The sequence below is a fragment of the Plectropomus leopardus genome, chromosome 11 (assembly GCF_008729295.1).
Source record: "Plectropomus leopardus isolate mb chromosome 11, YSFRI_Pleo_2.0, whole genome shotgun sequence".
Lineage (NCBI taxonomy): Eukaryota > Metazoa > Chordata > Actinopteri > Perciformes > Serranidae > Plectropomus > Plectropomus leopardus.
The window spans coordinates 18,031,967-18,057,405 of record NC_056473.1 but is presented as its reverse complement, the minus strand read 5'-3'; the positions used below and the strand labels follow the sequence as shown (position 1 = coordinate 18,057,405).

The following is a 25,439-nucleotide window of genomic DNA, read 5'->3' as shown; positions in this document are numbered from 1 at the left end:
CGTGAGACATCAGAGCTGAATTCCCCTACACCTCCTCAGAACTTCCATTGCGAAGAAATACTCGATCAACTGCGGCTGTCTGGTGAGGGGAAGGAAGCAACGGTTTTACTGTAAAGATTAAAATCAGCTCCCCGACCACAGTAAACAGAAGAGTTGTTCAGTTTGTATCTCATCTACATCTTGATACATTTTTAGACAGTGGAAAGGTTATCTGAAGCATTCAAGTTCATCAAACACTGTATATGTTTTTAACAGAAGTACAAAAAACACACAAAGAACAGAAACACATTTTATTTATATTAATATTCTATATACTCAAGTTTAAGGGACATTTTTGTAGTTTTTCTCATGAAATAGCCTAAGCTTTTAATAATTTGTCCTTTATGTTTCCAGAGGCAGATGGCAGCGAGGCTTCAAACCAAACTTAAAACACACAGACTTGTGCAATATTTTTGACAATAATTTTATGGATTCTATTAAATGCACTGTAACATTGTAAATGTCATCACTTTTGCTGCAGCTCATAAGGTTATTTACAAAGTAGAATAATGCATTGAATCTATATAAAACTTGTTAATATGACTTAAAATCTTAAACATTTGACACTGTAAAATTATAAGCCTATATTCCACCCAATTCTGGCTCAACATTGTAAATCCAGTTCCTGCCTCAGGACCTGGAGGAAACCCAATCACCTGTAAAAATGTTTGCGTTGTACATTTCTGTTAAACCACTGACATGTTACATTTGTATGTTATTTTGTAGACGATCCATTGAAACAAATTTACATTTCCTTAGATTTAAACAATGCGGTTAACATGTGTTTAGTTTTAGGCACAAAAACTACTTGTTATGGTTAAGAAAAAATCTTATTTTGGCTGAAAATTGTTGCTTTTTGTGGCACTCTCCTGCCTGCAAAGGCACTAATGTCTGCATAAACAACCCACATTTGATGCCTAAAAGTAGCTGGAGAAACAGAGAGGGATTATTTTGTTGTTTGTTGGTCTTGAATACTGATTCACAGCTGCTTGCATGAATTGCATCTTCTTCATCTACAGATTACAAAGTCATCTCATATACAACATCACCTTAGAAATGTTGATATACACATGAAACGTATAAATGTAATGTATTTGTGGTTTGCAGAAATATACTATGCCAACACTTTCTTCTGGCAGCTTTCTTGTGCCAAGACCGGTGAGTTCCAGTTTTACTGTTTCTACTTGTAAATTGAATTAAAAATGTGGGAATATGCATCACTAAAACCAAATATCAACCTACATGACAAGGTCCTTCAGGTGGATCCCGCTTTGTTAGTTGATCTTATGGATACTTATGTCAAAATCTAGTTGAAGACCTTCATTATCACAGTTTTGGGCTTTGTGCTAAAATGTTGCACACTCATAAATGACTAAACGTGTTCAAATCAGCTCACAGAAAATCTAGTGTTTTAGAGGGGAACGCAAGGAAACTGTGTCCCTACTGCACAGAGAGCAGGAGGAATATGGTGGTTATACTGGCCCATCAGGTTATTTTTGTATAGCAGGTTATTCTGGTTGGTCCCAAAAAGGAAAGAAAACGGGGCCAGAAAAACTCAACTGCCAAAGTCATTTTAGAGGTCAGATGATTTTCAAACAAGTAGTCTATTGTAGGCTGTTCTGTAGTCCCTGAGGACTAATGATACTGCATACTGTTGTGTGGAAGAGCAACACCTTTGAAGATAAGAGAGGCTGTCCTGCTGTTGTAACCTAATTTTGGTGGAATCGAGCGGGGGAGAAACTTTTGGTTTGATTTATCCATGTCTTGAGATTTCTGACACATTAATAATATAGCAAAGATAAGCAGCAGTGCTGCTTTGCATTATCCACAGTCCTCACTGTCATCTGCATTATTTTCTACCAAAGAGGCAATTCCTATTAAAACTACAGTGGACAGTAAGGTTTGACTGGTTGATTGGCCACCCCAATATGACTGACAATCTGCCCAGTAAATTTGAACTGTTTGACGAGTAAACTAAATTTTCGTGTATAGGAGGAACTCAGTCTTAAACCTGAGAGGCAGTAATGTGCCAGAGTGGTGTCTAGCCTATTAAATACAAATAAATTGAGGTAACTAAAAAAAATAGTTTGTAAGACAGCCTTATTTATTTTAATGTATGGCCCTTTAATTTTTTGGCACTTTATACTTGCTATTGTACTATTTACTTTTGGAGGAACAATTTCTTCAACAAAGTATGGAAGCTTTATTTTACATTTGTGTGATACCCTTCTTTTGTGTTGTGATTGGTAGGACTATTTATCTTTTTTAAAAAACTATTAACCAACAGGAATGTCAGACACTGTAGTGTTAGTAATTAAAGCAGGTATGGGTATTGGAGACAAAAATGGTAAATTACAGCTTTGGCAGTGCCCCACTTGAGTCATCCCTGTAAAAAAAAAAAGTTAGGACACTACTGTGTTTGAATTATCACAAGGCAATATGTCTGAACCTGCCACTTTGAAACAAAACTATCTCCTTTTTTTCTGCAGTTCATGTGTACAGTACCTTGTCATAAATAGTCGAAGTTTCGGTTTCGTTGGTTTAATCAGATGACTGTGTTTTAAATACAAACACACACAAAAAAACAACAGTTCCCCCTTTATGCAAATCTGTTTCAGACCGACGTGATGGAGATAGCACCATCTTCACAAGATCTTATCACAGCTGTTTTCAGAAGCGTATACAAACCCAAGTTTAGCAATGCATGTGTGACCTATTTAAATCTTATCTGTGCATGCATTTGCAGCCCCATCAATTGAACATCTCTGTCTGTCTCTGTGGGCTGCCGGTGTAACAGAGGTTTTGTATAGCGTTATCTATTCAAAGGTACATTTGAGAAGTATGTAAAACGACTGATATGATACAGTAAAACTAAAACTAGACTTTTCTAGAAAATGTGACCATGGTCCCTGTTAAGTTTCACAGTCAAAGATACAAGTGTAGAGCTACCTATAGCCTACTATACAAAATTACCTGAACAGGTGTAAATAATTAGGCTGCTTTGTACCTTGTCAAGACCCAATGATGACAATGTCGGCAACTGGAATCTAGTTAATTCATTTTTGTATTTTTTTATTTTTACAGATTATTTCGTTTTTTTATGTTGGAAACCGTGTCATGATAGAGATCTCATCTGTCTTGCAGGGTCACCATGCACTTTATTTACCCTTGGGCACTTCAGATGCTGCAAATCATTCAATTTGAGCAGTATTTTTTTACATTGTAATAGCTGTATTCCAGCATCTATTGTTGTTTCAGCTCACTGTATTTGTTATGTACGTACATTATCATTTGTTCACCTGTGTCTTTTATGTGTTTTACTCTCTGTATGACCAATTGTCCTCCAGGGACAAAAATAAAGTTTAAATTGAGGTTGAAGTGTTTGGCCTGATCTAAGGCTTTATTCATCCTAGTCTCAGCAGAGAAGCTTATTTCCTGAAGTGTTCCAAGTTTGGGACAAAGCTGGGCTAGGTCATTTTTTATGACGGCACAGTGATGGCAATGTTGGAAAAAAAATTAACAGCCTAATTACTGAGTTTTTATCTATACTTTTGACCACAGAAATAAAGTAAAATATGAATAGATTAATAAATAAATTAAGACTATAAAATAAATATAAATACATTTCTAAAATCATTTTTATTCTACAGTTTTGACACATAACACAAATAATGTAATAAATAGGCTGACTAACAATGTATTAAACAGACTTCATTCAACATATAACATCTTTCAGTTATTACCTATGTTAAAACTATGTGTCACACTCAGACCTCACACACTGGCAGTTATTTTTTGGGGGGGAGTCAAAGCTCTAAAAATGCCATTGCAATGATGTAGTGGAATCTTGTTTTGCGTGTAATTTGCTTAATACGGTAAAACGGCAGGTTACCTGCATTGATCCGCGCTCTCTGAGAGTATTTACGGTACTTGAGTGCGTCAGAGGACCCGCTGAAATTCAAAGTTAGAGGAGGAGACTGAAAGCTTATAACAACAAGAAGGTTGTTTCTTGTTTTTCTGTCAGTTGACGCTGACTTGTTTCATACAGACTGTAGTTTCATTCAGACTTCTTTTCAGGTAAGACAACAAACGACTTGCTTATAATGTAACGCTACATATCTCTGCTAGGTCCGTTAAGACGCAAGACGGCGTGATCCTGCTAGCGTTAGCTAGGCATTATAAGCTAGGCTAATGTTACGCTGGCCAACTTTTGATAAAATAGCTTGCTAGAGTTAACTCAAACGACGTGGTTGCTATTGTTAGCAAGCTAACGATGGCTCCTTACGTTGTCAAGTCACAGTTTGTCAAGAAATGTAGCTAATTAAATGTAACTATCACAACGTCCTTGTGTTCATGAGATAACGCTAATGTTATGTATTTAACGTTAGCTGACAAGTTAGCACAGTTTGCTGACCTGACCTGAGCTGAAACTGGAAAGCTGGGCGTTGTCACGTTTATTTTTTTTTTTGATGGTACTGTTGAAATATATTTGTGCTTCCTTTGTCTGTGTAAAACGTCTGAAAGCTAGGTTTATTCATTTTTGCCAAATATTTTTCATGTCACAGTTAACCCAGGTGATACTATCTTCGCCCATGATTATTAGGTAACTTTACAAGACTTTTATTGTTGAGAAATCTGCTTTTTAGCTAGTTTGTACGTAGTGATGTAATGTAACGAAGTAATGATTCTTTGTAACAGTACTTAAGTATTTTTTGGGGAGTATCTATGCTTTACTTGAGTTTTTATATTTCTGTCAACTTTCACTTTTACTCCATTATATTTCCCAAATAAAACATATACTTTTACTTCACTGCATTTCCCCCTAAGCATTGTAGTTAATCACTACAAAATAGGGAAGGAATGGAGAAAGGAAAATCTGGATTTTGATTTTTATATTCCTTAAGTTGTTTTAAAAAATGTTTTAAATCTAATGTAAGCTCCATTTTAAGGTGGTGTTTGTTATGAAGAGGTAAAAGTCATAATTTTCAAAATGACGACCGCTTGCTTTTTTATTAACAGCATTTATTTGTACTTTTGCTTTCAATACTTAATAATATTTATTGTAATGAAAAAGATTTTGATACTTAAATACAGGATAATATATCAGATACTTTAAAAATTGTATGTTTAAGAATTTAAGTAATGTTCTAATAGATAACTTCAACTTCTACTAAAGTCATTTTAAGATATCTGTACTATTACTCAAGTATGGCTTTCAGGTACTGCATCTACCACTGTTTATAACCCTCAGGGCATTTCCAGTAATAGTCTGCAGGCGCTCCAGAAACTGCCATGGTTTGATTCTTGTTGTGCTAATGGTTTCTGTTCAATAATAGCTGACATCTTAAAATGCATATCCAGTCTGTAACGTCACTGTTCACACCTCAGTATGGAAGCTGGTGAGGAAAATGGTGGCAACTTCAGCCTGAAAAGACAGAGAGCACCTCTGTCAGATTCTGAAGACAATGTCCTCTCACAATCAGGTTTGTCTTTTACTGTATTAACAAGAATGTGAAGGTTCATATCTTTATGTCTACATATTCACAGCAGTCTTTGCAGTTATGTATAATCATGACTTTTGTCCTTGTGTATCTCAATCTGATGTCTCAGAGATGAGTGATGGCCAGAAGCGTCGGCGTTTGGAGGCAGCTGGTCAGGAAAACCGCAGTCCTAAACCATCGTCCTCTGGACGCCACGCTGAGCTAGAGACAAAGCCAGACACACCGATGGTTCCCTCAGTCCGGTCCCGAGTCCAGCAACTCACCCAGAGGCGAGAGGGTAATCCTACCTTTACTGCTGAGTTGAATAGTTTATCCTGCTTATTGTTATCATTGAAGGTGAACTAAATATTAAAAACACCTCTCAGTGTTATGCAATGCAAGTCAACACATTTTGACTCACAAACTGCAGCCCACAGATGATCATAAATTTGCATTAACACCTCTCTAAAGCTGATTCAACAAAAGCCCTCATGAAGGTAGAATTTATTGCAGGGCTTTTGAATTGGACTGCTTAGTAGGTAAAGCTGATGACTTAATTAACAGGCAGTAAAGTGTATATGTGTACAAATCTGTTCATAGAAAAATATTGCAGTGCATTTTAGCACCATTTATGGTGACATGTCATGGTAGCCAAAGGTCAACAGTCAAGATATGAACTACTGATAAGCTGCTAAGCAGTCAGTGTGGAGCAGGTGTGACAGTGTGTTCAAAAAAATACTGTTGTTTCAAACAGCAAGTGTTTGTTGTTTTAGGGGCAGCTCCGCTGGCCCAGCGCTGTCTGTCAGATCCCGGGGCTGACAGCCCATCAGTCATCATCCTCAAAAAGGGCTTCAGAGAGCATCTTCTTGGTGAGGATGCAAATGAACACACACATTCAGAAACCTCTCAGAGTGAACCACAGACTTGTCACTGTTGAATACAGTAATCATTTTCTATTCTTTTACAGAGATTAAATTATAGATTTAGATTATAGATGGAAGTATATGTGTGTTTTTCCATAGATAGATAAAATTCAATTCAAATCACTATGTAGAGTAGCACATGTCAATTTACACCTGGGACAACTCACACATAGCAATAAATACAAAAAAGGAATAAGGCAAAAGATGAAGTGTGTTGTTGTTGGCAAACCTTAATGCTGTGAGTTCTAAAGTGCAGATGATACATATATTTTTAAAAAGCTCAGTTGCAAAAAGTCCATTTAAGATAAAAGGTGTTCAAGGGGTCTTAACACCCCTGTCCCACAATCGTTTTAAGTCACAGATCACTGTATTTTGGCTGGTGTGATTCCACTGCAAGATGGTCTCTAGTTTTAGATTTGAATTTAATTTAATTACTATTTCTGTTTAAAAATTAATCTCTGTAAGTGTTTTTCCTCCAGGTGAGGGAGAATTTAATCAGCGAATGGAGCGTTTTAAGGTACCAGTCTTCCAGGCTAGCCCCAACCCCACACCGAGCCCTGCCAACCCCTCCCCGCGGAGCTGCTCCAACTTTGTGTCTGCCATCCAGCAGAAACTCCACGGGACTACAGCTCCCAGCTCCAAGCTGGCTTCTCGCATACGCCAGGTTGGTTCAAAAGTTGTGTTTTTTTTCCAAAAATTTATTAGCAGTACCTCAGTTACCTGGATCAGCACCATTCAAGCTCTGAACTTCTTGTTCTTGGATGAGCAAATAAACTCAAAAGCCTGATAATACAAGTCATTTTCATATATGACATATTTGTAATATATCAGTATTTCTCAATTATGTCTCTGAATCTTTAAACATTAAAAACTTAAGCCACTAGCTGTTGCAATACCCCTTAATTATAGTTAATGAATGAATAATGTTTGTATTTGCGCTGTCTGTACTGGATATTTAATTTGATTCTCAAAGTACCTTTAGATTTAATGTCTGACATCTGACATCTCTGATCAGGAACGCGAAGAGGAGTTGAGCCAGTTGCCTTTCCAACCAATCAGTGAGAATGCCTGGTTGAAAAGGAGCAGCTCGGATCCCTCATTACCTCAGGTGGGTTTGTATTCATGATATTTTGCCTTTGAAATATTCAAGAATGTTTAAGTCAAAGTTGTCAGTAATTTCCTGTTAAACTTAGTTTTTCTGTTATGTAGAGAAAGAACAGTAGAAAAGAAATGGCTATTTGAATACCAGGCTCTGTTCTTGGATAGTTGTTCAGCGATTTATGATGGTAATTGTATTTATAAAGATGTTCCCTTTGGCTGGCACGTTAAGCACAGGAACAGTAACCTACTCTACAGGTCAATGACTGCACCTACTTTAGTTGCTTTATGTTTATTAGCCATTTCCCCAGTTTGTCTGGGATTTTTTAACATACCAGTTTATGTAAACATTAGCAGCGATGGACCCCTCCTGGCCCTGCATCTTTCTCTTCCTGGGTTCCTAGATGTAGAGGGAGATTTCATTGGCCTCCTATGCATCCCTGGGATGTGAGTCTGTGGCCAAATAATGCTTCTTTTTCTGGTCACTTTTGTGCTTCAACATATGGCCAAAATATCTGGAGCCATCAGAATGGGCAGTATTGATTATGGCAATTACAAGAATTACATTGGATAACAGAACAAGGCAAACATTTGCATACAAGTACACTTCTTTTGTTGGAAGAATGATGACCCATTTACGTGCCTCCAGATGTTTGTTTTTAAGAAAAAGGAAGTTCACGTCCTAAATAGTGCACCTATTAAAGTTTCGGTGTGATTTTGTGGTAATGGGCTTTTCACACAGAGGACAATCATTTCACTTCACACATCGTGAACAACTTGAGGTGTCAATTGTTTGTGACAAGGTAACCAACTGCATCACAGAGGTGAACGTCAAAAATCAGCAGTTTTGTGTTTGTTGGCAGTTAGTGTTTGGTATTTTGTTTGTTTGTTCGCTGTAGGTCTCCTTATTTTATTTTTTATCATTTCTCTGGTTGTTGGGCACAACTGCAAGATGTAGTATCGTTACTTTTCCTTTAGTTCGTATATTACCTTACATTGATAAACCTCAAATAAAGCAGTGCTGTGCATTACTACCTCTTATTTTTGTTTCCTGGTGCTAATATTCTTGCTTCCAGAAGGTGGATGGTGATACTGACCTGAATGATGGCAGTTTTGAAGCCCCTACATCAGGTGCAGAGAAGCAATCTTCAGATGGAGCAGGTAAGATGTTTGACATTAAATACTTTCCCTCATACATTTCTCATTTATATATAAAAACATTTTAAGAGAGTTTTGAGTCAATAGCAGACAGACTGAAACATTAGAAGCAGAAATGGGCTAAATTGATCGGCAAGACCAGTATTGTGGCTCTATCAATACTTTTTCCCAGTCTATATCCTTTGTAGGCGTTCCTATACGAGTATAACCATTCTAAAAAAAAAACCCCACACTATTATGTTAACATAGTAATAGCTATTCCCAATCAGATGCCCCAGTCTGGTACATTGGATCCCTACAACAATTAAAACTGACTGATCAGTGAACCGATTGATCATTAGCTAGATGCGACTGATCTACATTAAATATAGTCACTGAAACTGGAGCGCCACAATTTTATAAACCCACTAGAACAGAGATACTCCATTTACACCCTGCAGGGAAGGTTTTTCCTGCAATGAGGTGCTTTGTGGTTCACTGATCATTTTCTAACTCACAATGAAAATAAGGTGATTCATTCTGGGATTTCTCTTTTCTTCTTTGGATGTAAATGAGGTGCCAGAGTGCATAAAAAGCATCAAATTAAGTCTTGTTAATCAAAAAAGAGTGCCAGGGCACAATCCTTGCAGCAGAAGGATATAATATAAGGTTTGTACAACCCTAAAAATTTTGGCGTGTGGTCATCTACACTTAAGAAGTGATGTGTTCGAGGGGTTGATCGATATTGTTTTTTCAGGGCTTATACAGATTATTAGCAATCATGTCAGTAGTCATTCCCTGAAACTGTTCTGCAGTGGCATATACAGACTTTAATTTTAAAAATGAAAGCCGATCAATAGTCAGCCAACACCCTAAGTTAAGTGCCAATATCAATATCAGGATAAAAAAACGTCTGTTTTTGGTGTTAGTACAGCGAGAGTTGACACACTTTCTATAATCCAATCCTTGCACTCTGTAATGCCGGGTGTTTTCTTTTATTATTTGAGTTATGTTCTTTCTAAACACTATCATTATCTTCCACTTTGGATTTTAAAATCATTTTTGACACCCTCTTTAGACAAATTATTAATATTAATTCTTGTACTTGATAGACTTTAAGTAACATAAATTAAGAAGCCCAGGTAGTATAGTGTCAGATGTGAGACTACTTTTTCAACAGGTCAAAGGGCACCCGGTGACTCTGCAGCTCCTGATGCTTCTGCAGAGCTGTGCATGGAGCACAAAGCTTCAGCTGGAAATGACGACAAGCAGCTAGGGACCCAAAAACCACAGACACAAACTGTCTTGAAGTTGTCTTTTAGTGAGGATCAGAGTTTCTCCAAGGTGTCTCTTGGTGAGGACCATAATGTGTCAGAGTTGCCAACAGGTGAAGAGCAAAGCTTGCTAGAATCAACTCATTTAGAGGAGTCGAACATGAAGGGAACAGCTGAGGTTTCCACCTTCACTGAACAGGGTGTGTCTGAGGTGTTTTTATTTGAAGAAACTGACGGCTCTTTATACAGCGAGGAGGGGATTGAGCCTTCAACAGATGAGGAGTCAAGGTCGTGGAGATATCCTCAAGACAAGGTGTGCGAGGAAGAGTCTGTCATAGTTGCAGATCAGGGGGGAGATTTGTGTGTAAAAGAGGAGGAGAGGGAGTTAGAATCATCCAGGGTGGAAAAACAGAAAAGAGGCAGTTGTGCAGATCACAGTGAAACCAGCGGTGAATGTTATTTGGGTAATGTATCTGCTGAGATTGCCGGCTCTGAAACGCAGGGAGATGAGAAAGCTCAGGAAGACGAGGGTGAGTTAGACAGCTGTTTAGATTACTCGGTTAAAGACCAATCTGATTTAAACAAAGATCAAGGGAAAATGGAGTCCTGTGAAGGATTTTATGAGGGAGCAGTTACAGAAGATATTTATATTTTTGCAACAAAACAAGACCAGAAAGACACAGGAGGATGCAGTTATAATGATGATATGTGTCAACAGTCAAACGCTGTCAATACGAAAAAAGTAGACATGGATCTAGAGTCAGACAGAAGAAGCCCAAATAGCAGACCGAAACAAACAGATTCATCTCCTTCTGCAAATGTTGCTCAGGATCTGAAAGAAACTCAGACAGAGCTCACGGAGCTTGAAATGACAGTTGAAGAAAAAGCTGAGGTAGAGTCTCAAGCTGAATCATCAGACACTGAAGCTCAGAGTTTGACAGACATACAGTTGTCAGATGATTTGGAGATAGAAAAAATGGAGCAGGATCCAGTAGATGAAAGGAAAGGCGTTGTAGGTGGGCTGGCAGAAGAAACTTGCAAGGCAGAGGGAGGAGAGGGCTTAAAGAAAGTCACCTTTATTCTGGAGCCTGAGCTAATCAATGACCCAACCCTGCCTGAGGACAATACCTCCACGGAGTCCAGGGCAGAGACAAGTATGTCAGGTGAGAACAGTAAGAACTAGGTCTAAGCTGAGGACACCTGAGGAGAAGTGGAGCACATGGGTTAAAATAGTTTTTTGGTAAGACAGAAATCACTTGGTCAACTGCATATACTGGGTTCATATTAAGAGCAGCATGTTTGCTAAATCACTGGGTGAAGTTTTGCACGACTCTCTCCACACCGCATACAAAAAACATGCACAGGTGTTATTTGGAGAAGTTTGCATGGCTGTTTCTGTTTACACTTTGAAGTGTGCATCTTTGCAAATCTATAATTTTTCAGCTTAGTGTGCTGGAAAATGTTGGGGAATAAAGAGACTAATATGGAGCCACAAGATCACAGTTTGTTTTGCACAGGTTCACTTGACAGAATAAATGTGACTGGGCATAAATGTAAAACAAGATGGATGGTGCACATCTTTTGGGGGATTTGTTCACGTTTACCATTTAATTGTCAGCAATCGTGTTATTGAAATTGTCAATCTTATTTATTTTAAAATGCCCCTATATATGTTTGTAACTGTGTCTATCCACAGATGCTGAGCTGAACTCCCATGATGAGACCAACACAGCTGAGATAATTGACCAGATGTTCGAGGAGGTGCTGGAATATGCTGGAAGGATCGAGGAGGAGAGGGGGGATGATGAAGACACGGAGGACCGTGACAGTGGCATTGGCGTTTGCTCTGGAGACAAAGAAAAGATGGACACTGAGTCAGAGAAGGAGAAAAGTGAAGAAGAGGGGGAGTCCAAAGAAGAAGGGAGCGATGAGAGCAAGATGCTTGAAAGCAACAGAGACGAGCTGCTGACTTTTCCCTCCAGCGGCATCCTTTCGCCGCTCAGCAAGTCTGTCGAGGCTGTGGTCACCCCTCTGGTAAGATGAATTTGTAACTTTAAGCTGTCAGACATAAGTTCCATTAAGGGAGCTCTGTGATAAATTGAGAACCTTAAAAATATTTAATGTTTTATAATCTGCCAACAGCGACTGGAAGTCAGCCAGGAGTCCAACCCTCCTTCTCTGCTCTTGACTCCAGAGGAGACCGACACTCCTCTAACTGAATCTGCTCCTCTGTACAGGTAAAAACCGCAGAGCCATTCGCACAAATTCTCTTTGAAATAAAACCCCAATAAAGTCTTGTTTTTGAGTCATCACTTGTTTTGTTCCTGACAACACTGTTGTGACACATTTAAAAAAAAAAAACAAGCCCATTGTTGTATTTGTTAAACAAAGATTTGCCATTTAAATCTTTACACTGGTTACTTGGCCACGAAAGCACGACAGCTGAAATAGTGTTGTTTTTGTGATTAAATTAAACCTGGAAAAGTCATTGATTTCACAAACAATTATTCCAGGCCTGGAAAAGTCATGGAATTAGTAAAAAAAGAAAAAAAAACACTTTGAAAAAGTAATCAAATTTTGTAGTGTCTAACTAAATTGTTACAGTAATTTTCCATGGATAACCTTCCACATAATATAACACAACGGCAAATTTGTTTTCTGTAGCTGGTGATGTAACCTTGCTGTGGGTGTACGACGTCACTTGACGTTTCTTTGTTTTTTCCTCATGTTCTGTCTCTGCCTTAGTGAATGCCAGTTAGCTACAGTGATATGTAAACATTTGAAAATGTGGTGCTTCTCCTTCCCTCGTAAATCAAAATAGTTGGGGAAAACAATGAATGCCAGTGAGCAAGAATTTGAGTTGACTTGAGTTTGAATCTGATGTTTGTCCTGTGCTGAACAGTATTGATGCCTACCGCACACAAAGACAGAGAAAGCCTCCCACCATTCAGAGTGTCACTCCTGGGGTTCAGAGACGAGCTCCAGAGAAGTCCAAACCTCAGCCATCTGTCAACACTAAGGAGAAAATCACGGTGTGTAGCATTTTTTTCAATAAGACTAACCCATTCGCTGTTGTTGTTAATCAACTAATTTCTCAGTACGGCAATCATATTTAGGATGAGATGTAAGTATGTACATGCTACATACTATTAATTTACTCATTTGTAAATGTAAACTGCACTGCAGCTGCTGAATTTGGCTTTTGGCTTTTTGATTAATAATTAAATCCAGTACAGATGTTGAGTAACCCACATTTTATCGTATGTTTGTCCAGGCTCTTAATGAAGAAGCAGGGAAGCTTCAGACTGTGATCAGCCAGACCCTGCAGGCTCTGAGCTGCTGTACTGACGAGGAGCACGGACGAGGCTCGCTGGAGGAGGCTGAAGCAGAGAAACTTCTCTTGGTCTCCTGTATGTACATATCAAAGTGTGTGATTGAATGGTCCCATCTTAGTGTGCCATAGATAGGAAGCCACATTCACACAGTCGTTAATTCATAGTATTTGTGGCCTCAAGAGCAGTTGCATTTTTTAAAATATTTTTTCACATTTGATAAATGATGTTTAAAAATTGTTAATTGTTAGTTAAAATTGCCTTTGTCAATTAGGTTATATTCTTCTTTCTTCTCCCGTGAAATCTGCCTTCTCATGCATGAAAACAAACAAAACTCTGCACATAGATCCAGTCCTATACCAGAGTTCATTAACTGGCATGGTTGGCTAATAGTCCTGAAGGTGGCGCTACAGCAACCATCTAAAGTTTAAAATTTTCAAAATGTATTACAGACCAGTCGTACATGCTATGACTTTACTACTTTTACCAAAATGTAGTATTATGAAACTCTGTTTTTGTCAAAAACTGTAAAACTAATTAAACCAATCTCCTCCAACATGTTGCTAATTTGACACCAAATATGCCACACTGCATTTCCAGACTGTCCTCCACAAACAGACTGGCCAGATTTTTGTCCTCTACTTTTCATTGAGCTTCATTCTTGTCCTTTCATCCTCCTCCTGCCCTGGCTCACTGCTGCACATAACTATATAATTGTTGTTGTGACTTACTTGTCTGTTTCAGGTGAGAAACGCTCTGCTCTGCTGGCAGAAGTGGCCAGACTGAGGGAGGAGAGGAGCTCAGAGTCAGGAGAGGCTGGAGGAGAGGACAGGGAATTTGTCTCCCAGCAGGCCTGCAGAGGGACTGTCAGCATCACAAACATCCAGCTGCCTCTCAAGGTGGAGTTTGTCTGCTCCTCACACAACCGCACAGGTAGTGCAGTAAGACGATTTCTCCTTTTTTTGGGGGGGGGGGGTATTGTTGAATTGCTTTTTATTTAACATTATTATGATCATTTGTGTGATTTCGTTAAAACTTTCTATGTTAAAATTCAGGTTTTGACTCAAACAAATGTATTGCAATGCATCCGCATTAAGAAGACTTTGTTATTTATGATACAATTTAGGGCGGCCAAGTCACTACTTTTTCGTCCTGATCCGCTACGGGCCCTGCAATATCGTCGCCACCCCGCTGGCCACGGCTGCTGATGCTCAGAATGGAGACACCATCTCCTTCCCTACTTCTGTGACTCTGTAAGCTGCTTTGTGATTACTTTATTTGATGAATCTAATTTGTGCTTCTGGCACTAATCTGCTGCCTCTCCATCTTGTGTTTTGTTGTCTGAATTGACAGCATGTGCTTTTTTTTCTAAGCACACAAACCACCTTTATTTATTTTTTTGTTTTGTTTTTTAGTCTGAATAAGTGATGGACATCACTGGACAAATCTGTTATGTTTCTGGGTTCTTATTTATGTTTTATTGACAAATTATTAATTATTGGTCACATCCAGACGACTTAAGCCAAATTTGGACTCTCTTTCTTTCCACCTAGATCTGTTCCTACGACTTTAATTTTGAGGTTCTAAAATCTGATTTTTCTCACTGGCCCTTTGAATTTGAGGAGTCTGATGTTTGTGTGAATGTGATCATTTCAGTGTAATATTGCTTTGTCTCCTTGATGTTTCAGGAAGGATATCCGCTCATCCTTTGAGATTGACGTGGAAGTCTACAGCCTGGTGAGGCAAAACTTTTGACATTTAGATGTGCAGTTCTCTATGCATTAAATGAAATAAAATTAATAGTTTAGAGCAGCTGTTGAGGCCGCAGGCTCCAGAAGTAGTTTTTTCTTTGTTGTAAATTCCCATTTATACATTTCCGAGTGTACCTACAGCTGGTGATGGAGGCATGTGATGTGCTGCTTGCTCGGATGAGGTAGCTGAAGACATTTGTTTGGGACATAGAGCGGCATGTTATCAGTGAAGACAGTGTGGTAGCAATCCCAACATGTTACTGTGACATGATGTCTGCTGGCCTGATGCTGACTGATGGTGTGACGGAGATGTAGGCGTTGTTGATGCTAAAGTGAGGCATCTTAAGAGGATTGTTTGGTTTATTTGATGGGTCAGGCAGCATTCATGTATGATAATTAGTAGATTTTTAATATGTTTGTGTCATCTAGTCCCACACTTCAGGAAGTAACTGCAGCATGGACCGGATCACCTCAAAGTCCAGGGTGAGTCGGTGAGCCAAATAATAAGCCATGTGTGTATTTATCAGTGACGGTGTAATTTATTGATGATGCCTTTACATTTTCAGGTTACGCCAAGAAAGCTTCTGAACACTATCACCGTGAGTATCCACTTTTTATTTCCTGCCTTAATATTAAAGCATGCATTGTTGTTTTTCACCCCTCACCTAAACCTTTCCTTTTGTTTTGAACAGAGATCCAGTCACAGTCTGACATGTAAGTTGAGTTTTAATTTGGTATTATTGATTATAGTACAAGTAGGCTTTAGTTTTACTTCACTTGACAACAAATATGGAATGGTTTTCGTGCATTTTTGTTTAGAAAACTTTTGATATACAAAAAAAATGAAATATGGACTTGGTGGAGGAACTTATGTTTCTACCAATTACACTCACTGGTCATAATAGTCATGTACACATCACTTAGTGTTTCATGTTTTGTCCTGCACTTCTTTGTTCTTCAGCTGCTGCTCCTCCTGGTCTCAACACTCGTCGCTCCAGCAACTTCTGTTTGGTGGGCTCCCATAAGATCACCTTGGCCTCGCTGGGACACAGCAAGTTCCCTCTGGATAAGGTACGTGCCTGTCATGGTGTTGTTGAGGAGGGCGGCTCACACTGTTTTTGCAATCTTCAGCGACGGAAGTTATACATGGCTGTCTTAGCCTGGACCAAAAGATTGTGTCTAGTGATGAATAGTCCACAGAGCAGTGATGGTGAAAGCTGGTGTCGATCAGATGAATAATAATAAAAATAAATAATTACTAAACTTTATTTGTATACCGCCTTTCATAGAAGAAATGCAGCCCAACATGCTTTACAACAAAGAAATTACATGCACAAAGTGCTTCACATGAAAAGACAAGAAGGCATAATAAAACCTGCGTGTAAAAATAAGGTAAGAAATTAATTAATTATAATAGTTTAAATAATAGTTATTATAATAGCTAAAAAAAATAACAGTTACACTCAATTGGAAATGTTTTTGTACTTTTAGTATACATAAGGTGCCAGAGCGCATTAAACAAGGATCCCCCGGACCCCAGAGGTCCTAGCTAAGCCCCTGGTGTCCTAAAATCCTAGAAACATGTATGGGGCTGCTACAACTGGCCCCTGGCCTTCTGTCATTTTGCAAAAGTGTCCCTCAAACAAAACAAGTTCAGTATCCCTGGAATAGATTATTCTGAATAATAAGCCATGTCAGCTTAAATATCTTTGTTAGTTTGGCAAGTAAAAAGAAACATTTCATGAATGCACTTTGGTGGATTATTTTGAAAGTGCAGGCATGCGGATACTTTTTTGTTAATTGATTTGTTGAACGATGGCAGTCTGAAAAGCATGGTCCAGAAAGCATGGTTTAACACACACCGCTGTCACCAGGTTTTGCACCTCTGTGCATTTCACCTCAGTACCTCCAGCACTGACTGACCATAAAACACGCACGGTGCTACAGGCTCCACTCTACACCCGTTTGGTGCTTTCATTATTCTGTAAGAAGTTTCTACACATGGGTGGGTTCACTGGTGATGTAACATGTCTGCCCCTCCCTGTCTGCCTCCCTCCCCCCTCTCTGTCTTGCTTCTTCCACTCAGATGAAACTTGAAGGCAAAATCAGGAGGCTGCTGGGAGATGAATTTCAGGAAAAGGTTTCACTCTTTTCACAATACTGTTATCCCTTCACCTCTCACCCTTTCTGTCTACAAAAACTTACCTTAAACTGACTCATGATTTCAGTCATACAAACTAACCGCCTTGATAGTTTTTTGTTTGTGGTGAATGAATTTCCTTTTTAATAGTTCAAGTGCTTTCCTGTCTGATCTCAAGGATCAAAGAAAATGTCCATTATGTTTGACTCCATTGCTCAGTACATTAATGTGAAACGCCATAGTGCTTCAAAAATGCAGTAGAGACATTTACTTCAAAGCGTAGATTTGTATTCATCGTGAAGTGTATTCATATTCTTACATTTCCCTGCTGTATTCTTGCATCATTTAATTTTGAATTATATGATATCCTGGAGGATATTGTAGAAGCTGTGTGTGTTGTGTGTCTGTGTTAACTGTCTAAATATACCAGAAGAATTTCATTCCAAAATGTAGGCCATACATTGGTGCTACCTGTTAGTAATTACACACAGTACATCCAACCAAAGTGGATGAAGATCATACTGGAATGAAATTCTTCAAAATATTTCATGTTGTTTCTCACATCCCCACATGTGTTTTACATCATACCAGTTTGACAGTGTGTTCCCTCCCTCTTCTTCCCCGGACTGCAGGTGCCTTTTCTCTCTCCTCTAGAGGGCAACATCTACCTGCATCTGGACAGCGAGAGTCACTCTAACGTCCAGCACCAAGGCTTCCTGGTCAGTATTATGATGTCGCTTTTTTTCCCATAACTCTCTTGTTACGCGTTCATTTCGTGTGGTACTGACTTTAAATTCTAAAATTTACAGGGTTTGTTCACAGTTTTAGAAAAGTCATGGAATTATGTTTCACAAACCTGTATAATAACACGATGTGTTCACAGACCTTCAAAAATATGAAAAAAAAAGATAATTTTAGTTTCTACCGTTTGTGGCTGTGATTGCATGGTGTCATACACAACATTGCTTTTTTTCCCAAAAGAAAACATGCAAGTTTTTACAAGATACAGCCATTTAAGGTTGTAAGCCCCTCCTCTAAAGTTAAAATAAAAAACATAAGTCCCTCCCCAGCTGACACACCTCCCCCTTTTGGCACTATCCCCTTCCCACTCATAAAAAACAAACAGCCCGTAAGTTATATTTAAATAGCCAGTTTTAATCCTGTTCTGAATTAATTATTTTTTTAAAATAATATGTATTCAATAGAACTGATAAGAAGTACCGATGGTCGTTTCAGAGAATGTATGGTCTGTAAAATTTGTTTAAAAGCCCTGGATTCATAAAGTAAATGGGGTGAGAGTATTCCATTTTGTCATAATAATTTAAGTGTCAGTATCTTAAACCACACAGACAAGAAGCAGCTTTACCTCACACTGCAGTGGCAATGAAGCTCCTGTTAAATTCTTTGTATAACAGTTTTAAACTAATAGACACAGACAAGGCAGATATTTTTTAAATGTTGCAGCATTTTTGCTGCATGTAGTTGCATTAAACCTCTTTTTCTCTGGATCTGTTCCCAGACAATGTTTGAGCTGATCAGTGGATACGGGGTGTGGCATCGCCGATATTTTGTTCTGGAGGAGTGCAACATGCACTACTGGAACCACCCCAACGACAAAGAAACAAAGGTATGGACAGACCAACAGACAGACTCACAGACTGAGTCACCGGGTTATTTTTAACAGCTTTAATTGTGTTTTCTGTTTGGGCCTCTCAGGAAGCAGAGGGCAGCATCTCTCTGTCCAGCTCCCACAGTCGATGTGTCCGCCCTGTAAAGAGGGACTCGTGTGCTCGACCTTTCACCTTTGAGCTGGTGAGCAACATCCCAAAGCAGCAGGACGCCAGCCAGGATGCCTTGGCCAAGTAAGACTTAATAAAAACTGCAACATCCTGAAAAATGAGATGTGTGGGTGTTAGTGATTAGTTCGGATTTCTTTGTTTGTGATTTTTAAGTCCTATTTTCAAGGCACAAATTTTGACCGGTTTTGATCATCTGCTGTCTTCTACATATTGGCAAATATAAAATAACACTCTCAATTTATTATGAAAACAGTTTTAGTGTAGATGGCATTTTTGTTTACAGTAAGTATGACGCATGTTGTTCCTTTGGCTGCATTCAACTAGTGATGTCACAGAGGGTGTTTTTGACAGTTTATGGGAAACACTTTCTGTGAAATCAGTCTCCAAATGTATTTTGAAACAGTATAATTACTATAAAAAAGGACGTAAGATTAACGGTCTCTACACTCTTTTATTGACCATTGCGTGCTACTAGATCCTCAAGGTATACTTCAGTATTTTTCAACCTTGTGCCCGAGGGGTGGATGATATGGCTGTAAAATAAAATGACAATGTTCCTGGGTAACCAATATTGGTTTTTCGGGGCCAATACTGATACTGATCATTAGTAGTTAATGGGGCTGATAATTGATATTTGGAACCAATATGCATTTACAATGAAAATGAAAATCTTTATGTCAAAATTTAGAATTTTGAATATATCAAACTCCAACACAAAATTGTTGAAATGCCTTTAGAAAATTATCAAAACTGAAATGTTCAACATCATATACAGCAAATTCCCGGAAACTTTTTTAATAGTCAAGTGAAAATGAAATAAAAAATGAAAAAAATAAAAATAGCTTCCTGAGGTTTTTTTTTGCTCTTTTTAATTTATTAATTTTATCATCCATCATTGAAATAAAATGCCGATAAAAATAAATGGCAAAATGCCAAATATCTGCCCTACTAATTGGCCAGGCGGATAATCTGTCGACCCCTAATTATTACATTATTGGGTGCTTCAAGGTAAAAAACACTGAAGTTTTTCTTTAATGTTGAAGAAAAAGCTGAAAGGCTGAAGTTGTCTGTCCGTGATTTGACAGTAAGTTTATCTAAGTAGGACACACACGGTAACTTTGATAGATGTCTCACCGGGCGCAGTAGCACCTATAACGGGCAGGTGTAGATTCTGTTGCAGTGCTGATGGGTGTTGTTCTTGTTCAGGTGTTGGTTTTCAGCCGACACCAAACAGGAAAGATTGGACTGGATGGAGAAACTCAATCAAGCTCTTTTGGACTTTCATACTTGGAACCGAACATCAGCGGCCCAAACAGAGAGTCAGCAGTCAAACTCGTCCAGCGGTGGAAACCTGAGGGAGAGCATACTGTAACTACATCACTCAGCCAACAAACCCACGCAGATGTAATTCTGTTATAGTTTCTGCTGCCTGAGATCCATGAAAACACTGTGGGAGCAGCTTTAATGTTGCGTATAGACGAGCTGACGTCAGGGTTTAGATCTGTAATGTCAGAGCGGCGGTTGAAAATTCACAGTAGAAATCAAAACTGGCAATTTTCAAATGAGGCAAAACAATATGTATCTCACAGATTTTTCTTTTTTGGGGAGATTATTTGATTTCCGTGCTATTGTTGATTTCTTTTAATCTGAATCCAATCATTACTGTTGGTTTTCACTTTTATTTGTTACCGTTGCCATATTTTTAGTTTTTCTTTATCATGAGTTTGCGGAAGAGGTTTTATTTTTACTTTTTCTGTGGCAATCAGCTGCTTTAGCCTTTGCTGGCAATATTATTTGGACACTTTCAGTAGCTGAGGTGAAACTTCTAGTAGCTTATATATTTTTGTAATAATTCACACATGTATTTAGATTCATATTGTATTTTTGCAGCGTTTAAACTGGAAGGATAAACAGATTTATATAGATACACTAATAAATACTGAAGGAAAAGGAAATCCTTAACTCTACTAAACTAATAAAATGACAGGAAACACTACACATTATTAGAAAATAGAAGAAATGCTAGTTTCTAGGGTTGGAATGGGAGCTTTTCGGAGTCATTCATACATCCAGCTTCTGTGGGGCAAAATAAGATTTTGATTCATTCTATATGAAGGCAGGCTTTTGTTCCACTGAGCCAACACATATTTGGCTGTTTTGGCAAAATGTGATAAAACACCTGGTGCCTTTTTTACCCGAAGAAATAACCAGTCAAAATGTGAATGGATCCCGCTTGTCAGGACGTATCACTGCCATCTTGGAGGTTTTCCTTCCTTCACAGTGGCCTGAAGTGTTCACTCATATTCCTAAGGACATGATTTGTGTTTCTGCATATGAATAATCTCATATATTTACATATTTAAAACCCATATGTTATGTGTAATACCGTGAATGGGAGAACTGTTGAGGTAAAAGAGGGGACTGTCGTGATGCTGCTACACTGAATGTGGTCTGTTCTGTCTGATCTGTTCTTTACATGTATTTCCACCTGTCAGTCTGTCACTTTGCTATCAATGTTATTCATGTTAACTCTCATTCTATGCACCTAATTGAAGTTACCAATAAAATAAATGGATTGAAATGGCTACAAAAACATTTTACATTTACAATCTTGACCAATCAATGCAGGGGCTTTATGCAAGTGCTGGTAGAAACAGCTGATATTCAAGGTTTGTGCTTGAGGTACTTGAATTTGAATCTCCTGGAAAGTCCTGGAAAACCTTGAAAATTGGGCATTTTTTTAATTTTGTCTTCAAAAAGGAACTTGAATACAATTGAGAATAATAACTTTTTTATATGGCACATTTAAAAACAGAGTTTACAAAGTACTTTGACAAACAAACCAAACAAAGCAAAAGCAGAAATTGTAAACATAGAAAGTAATACAACAACAGAAGGCTAAACAGACCTATGAAGGACACAAAACATCAGTATAAAATAATAAAAATAAACCAAACATGACAAAAGTAATACAACCACAAGTAAAAGGAAATAAAATAAATAAAGCAAATAAAATAGGTAAAATAAATAAAAACAAAAAACCATCACATTAGAAGCAAGTCTAGGAAAAAATGTGTTTTAAGAAGTGATTTAAAATAAGTCAGAAGTAGAACAGAACAATTTATTATTTTATTAAATCTATCAGACAGATTCTTCTCACTATTTGCTCGTCACATGCCTTAATTTAACCAGTTAGTAAGTTAATTTTAGGCTCTGTTTGCATGTTTGCTCCATTTATGAATTTGCACAATTCTCTTGCAATAGATGGTTTTGGAGAAAAGTTTGATCCTTAAAAAAAAAAAAAAAAAAGTACTGGATAAAGTACTTGAAAATCCTTGATTTTGACTTACCTCTGTAAGAACTGTGAATATATCTGTTTTATAAAAACTTAACACCATTAGATAATATTGCTTTAAAATGTTCATTTTCTTTTCAATAGAAAACATTTAATAATAATGTCATTTTGACAATTTGATGAAATGTGCTTGAATACTTCCTGTCCCTTCATGTCTCGTTGCACTCTTGTCCTGTACAGACGTTTACGTGCACATATGCAGGAATGTAAAAGTGCGGCTGGTGAGCTATACGTACGGAGTCTGGGAGAGTCTGGCAGGAAGGCAGCTCAGGTCAGGAATGTCATACAGGAAGTGGTCTAGAATTAGATTTCCTGTTCGTCCCATAGCTCCTCTGGGTGGAGGTGCTGCTGGGTGTTACGGAGCTCAAGGTGATGACAGCAACAAGGGGGTGGGGGGAACACTTGATTTTGCTGTCAAGATAAACATCTGCATTGAATCAGACAACACTGACTGCTGCAGCATTTGTACGCTCTGCGTGCTGGGCGGTGGTAAAATATAGAGAATTTCTATGGGTTTGTCACCCCTCACAAATCTGACAGGTTTTATGGGAGCTAATTAAGATCAGCATGCAGGGTTCCCACAGTCATGGCAAACTTGGGAAAGTCATTGAATTTGCAGATAGCAATTTCCAGGCCTGGATAAAATTTAGATCACTAGATGTACCCTGAAAGTTTTGGAAAAGTCATGGAAATTGGTAATTCTGGTTGTGAGAATTGGTGTAATTTTGTAATTTTTTTCTTTAAAAATTACCAAAAAAAGGAAGTATAAATTACAAAATGGAAAATGTGTTAATTTTGTAGGTCTGATAGTCAATCAAAAGTTAGCAACCCAGAAAATTAAAAACGGGGACTATCCGTGGAAAATGGGGACATCTGGACACCCTGCGCTTGACTTCTTTTCTGACTCTGATTTCATCCTGCAGGACACCTGTGAATATAAATCAGATTGTTGTTAAATCATATCGTTGTTATATCTACTGCAGGAGGAGTGACTGAGCAGCCAGAAACAGATGAGGGAAGAAACTCTCAGTGATCATCGCTGTCAGTGTGACAGGACAAGAGCTCAGCTGGTCACAGCCTTTTTGTCCTGAGCGATGTGGTCCCACCCTGACAGGAATACATGCTGCACAGCATCCTGGTAAATAAACCTCTGCTCTATTCCTTACATGGCCCTGAAGGAAATAGCTAAAGGAAGAGCCTTCAATTACTCCATGTGACAAGTTTAAAGCAGCAACAATTAATATTTTATGATAAAAATATGTCAAATGAGACGTGAAATGTGACAAAAATCATAGTGACAAACTCATCACACAAATCTGCTGTTCCCCTCAGCTCTATAAGCTTTTTTTTCAGTTAGGCCCTATTGCTCAGGTTTCAAGGAGCTAAATGTGTGTATATCATCTCAAACTCTCAAAGCTTTGCTGTTTGTTATTGTGAAAAAAATAGTAATTGTGGGAGGGTTTTGCTTTTTTAGAGAACAAAAAACATAAGGTTTCTTCTCCACCAAAATCCTACCAAAGCTTTCTCAAAGTCCATTCTTTCACAATTTTGTCCCTTGCTCTGATTCAATTTGTTATTCAAAGATAACTCACAGAGCACCCACGCAATCGTTTTAGAATTGCATGAGGAAATATGAAGTGCAGCGCTGAAAGATGATGTTCCCATGTTCCCCTCAGATAGCGTGTTTGTGCTGGCTCCGTCCTCGGGGCCACTTGGCACGCTCCTCGCTGTGTTTTCAAGAGGTCCGGGAAGCTTGGAGGCGTAAACAGGGTTGGCCGGTTCAGAGGACTTAAGACACAAACTTCCCTCAGTGGTAGTAGCTGGCGCAGCTCTCACAGCTGCAGAGGATCAGAGAGGGTCAATGACACAGTCTGTTTCTGTTTCAGTGGAAAAATTCAACACATTTTGCTGAGCAACAACAATAGAGACACAAGTTAACCTACCTGGTGTTAAGAGAAGATTAATGACTCTCTAATGATGTTATGAGAAAGATGTCTGCGTGCACCTGTGAAGCGTCCTCCTATGTGAAAGACGAGCAGCCGTGGACTCCATTAGCTCTTGGCTCCTTTGTGTTTTCTTCTTTTACGATGGGTTGAAGGCTGATGCATTATACATTGTTTCTTCCTGTAACTGTGTGTTTAATTGGTTTCCCTTTAAGAGTCAAGGAGACTTGCGGATTCCCAAGAGGCTTTGTGGAACACCATGTCCACTTAAACCGTACTCCCCTCACCCCGTGTGCCACCATCTGGATTGTTTTCCTGCCCCCCGCCCCTCAACCTTCACCTCATAATAATAACATGAACATAACAACAACTTTAATCCAATGCTAGGGACGCACGATATTGAATTTTTTGTCGATATTTTATATGCCGATATATAACAACTCATTCTGCTGATAGCCAATACAGATATCAATATATCCACATTTCCCCACCTAATTTTAGTGATCATCAAGTCTCATCTGTAGTGAAATTAACATCATATTATGCATACTTTTATGGTAATGGCCCACCAGACAAAAAGTGTAATTTTTGGTGCCTTCCAAACCCACAAGCACACAGTTTTAGAAGGCATGTTTTTGTTAAAAATTGCCAAAAATTAAAAAACAACAACAACAAACAAACAAACAAAAAAACTGCAGCCCCATGGGTTTAGAGGTCTTTTTTTCCATAATGTTTAAAGAAAAAAACAACTTTTTTTTCTTTAAAAATCACCAAATATATTTAAAGAAAAAAAAGATCTCCAACATTTTTAAAGACAACATGCCTTCCAAACCCCCAGGGCCATTTTCTGCAAAATCAGTAAAATAAATTCAAAATACAAGCATTTAAAGTTGAATGCCCCTCCCCTAAAGCCAACATAAAAAACATAAGACCCTCCCCAGTGCAAAAAAATATTTTACATGCCTCCCCCTTTTTGCACCACATCATCACCTCTAATGCATAATGAACAGTCCTTTAGTTATATTTGAATAAATAAAATATATTTGAAAAAGCTGTTATATAGTAATGAAAAAGAACCGATAAGGACGGACATTTCAAATAATGTATGGTCTTGAAAATTTGCCTCAAAGTCTGGAAATGTTTTGGTAAAAATGTGTATGAACCCTGT

The 25,439-nt window shown here is 38.3% G+C and overlaps 1 protein-coding gene across 4 annotated transcripts; it reads left to right on the top strand.

The window, feature by feature from the left end:
- The first annotated feature begins 4,006 nt into the window (after window positions 1-4,006).
- On the top strand, window positions 4,007-21,569 carry si:dkey-30c15.10 (uncharacterized protein LOC559353 homolog). 4 transcript variants are annotated; one of them, XM_042496923.1, is made up of 25 exons: window positions 4,007-4,116; window positions 5,428-5,522; window positions 5,650-5,817; window positions 6,293-6,388; window positions 6,922-7,106; window positions 7,458-7,550; window positions 7,898-7,987; window positions 8,617-8,701; window positions 9,858-11,114; window positions 11,648-11,985; window positions 12,094-12,188; window positions 12,854-12,983; window positions 13,226-13,361; window positions 14,028-14,216; window positions 14,410-14,536; window positions 14,972-15,020; window positions 15,464-15,517; window positions 15,601-15,633; window positions 15,727-15,748; window positions 15,996-16,105; window positions 17,121-17,174; window positions 17,807-17,893; window positions 18,694-18,801; window positions 18,891-19,036; window positions 20,180-21,569. In XM_042496923.1, exons 2-25 carry the CDS (start codon window positions 5,429-5,431, stop codon window positions 20,343-20,345), a joined length of 3,912 nt encoding a protein of 1,303 aa, XP_042352857.1. In that variant the 5' UTR covers window positions 4,007-4,116; window position 5,428; the 3' UTR covers window positions 20,346-21,569. The 4 variants fall into 4 exon arrangements, with proteins under 4 accessions (XP_042352857.1, XP_042352855.1, XP_042352859.1 ...); XM_042496921.1 differs by having other exon boundaries at window positions 7,895-7,987; XM_042496925.1 differs by lacking the exon at window positions 7,898-7,987.
- Window positions 21,570-25,439: the final 3,870 nt, after the last annotated feature.